This window comes from Penaeus monodon, chromosome 30 (assembly GCF_015228065.2).
Source record: "Penaeus monodon isolate SGIC_2016 chromosome 30, NSTDA_Pmon_1, whole genome shotgun sequence".
In the NCBI taxonomy this organism is placed as follows: domain Eukaryota; kingdom Metazoa; phylum Arthropoda; class Malacostraca; order Decapoda; family Penaeidae; genus Penaeus; species Penaeus monodon.
In genome coordinates, this window is record NC_051415.1 from 31,086,181 (window position 1) to 31,086,758 (window position 578).

The window sequence follows — 578 nt, forward strand, 5'->3', positions numbered from 1 at the left end:
ATTCAGTGATGATAATTTAGTGATAAATAAGGATAAACACAATCAAGTTTGTACAACAGATACATTGCCTGGAAAATAAGTATTTTCTTCTTTTCCTTTCCATCATACACAGAGCACTGGAGGACAGGTCGCCATCTTGGAGTCCCACACGTTTTCCCAAGTGGGGGAGGAATGCACCCTTGTGTTCTGGCACTATATGTTGTCCACGGGTGCCGAGGCCTCGAGTCTGGCTGTTTACAAGAAATCGAAGGAGACTGTGGTAAGAGGAACCCAAGTTCGATTCACTGATTAATGATGGTGATTGTGATAATGAGGAATTTGATTATGGTGATGATAACGATAAGGATGATAAGAGTTGCGGTAACTGGGAAGAAATTTGTAAATGCTGGTGATAAACGGTAATGATGGTGGGAATGATTTGATTAAGATAGAATGACGATAGCGAAAATCAAGGAAAGTGATAATAGAGAATTTCTTTAAATTTTACTAAAAAACGATAATTGTGATCTTAATCGTAGATGATAATGATAAACAAAATCAATATAACATATGATAAAAATGTTCATTAAAAAAAAAAT

General features: G+C 35.8%; 1 protein-coding gene across 1 annotated transcript in view; it reads left to right on the forward strand.

The window, feature by feature from the left end:
• LOC119592408 (apical endosomal glycoprotein-like) overlaps positions 1-578 on the forward strand; it is a 5,785-nt gene that overhangs the window by 2,581 nt on the left and 2,626 nt on the right. The window contains exon 6 of the mRNA XM_037941230.1: positions 113-259. Within this exon, the coding sequence (XP_037797158.1) occupies positions 113-259 (147 nt within the window). The remainder of the gene's footprint in view (positions 1-112; positions 260-578) is intronic.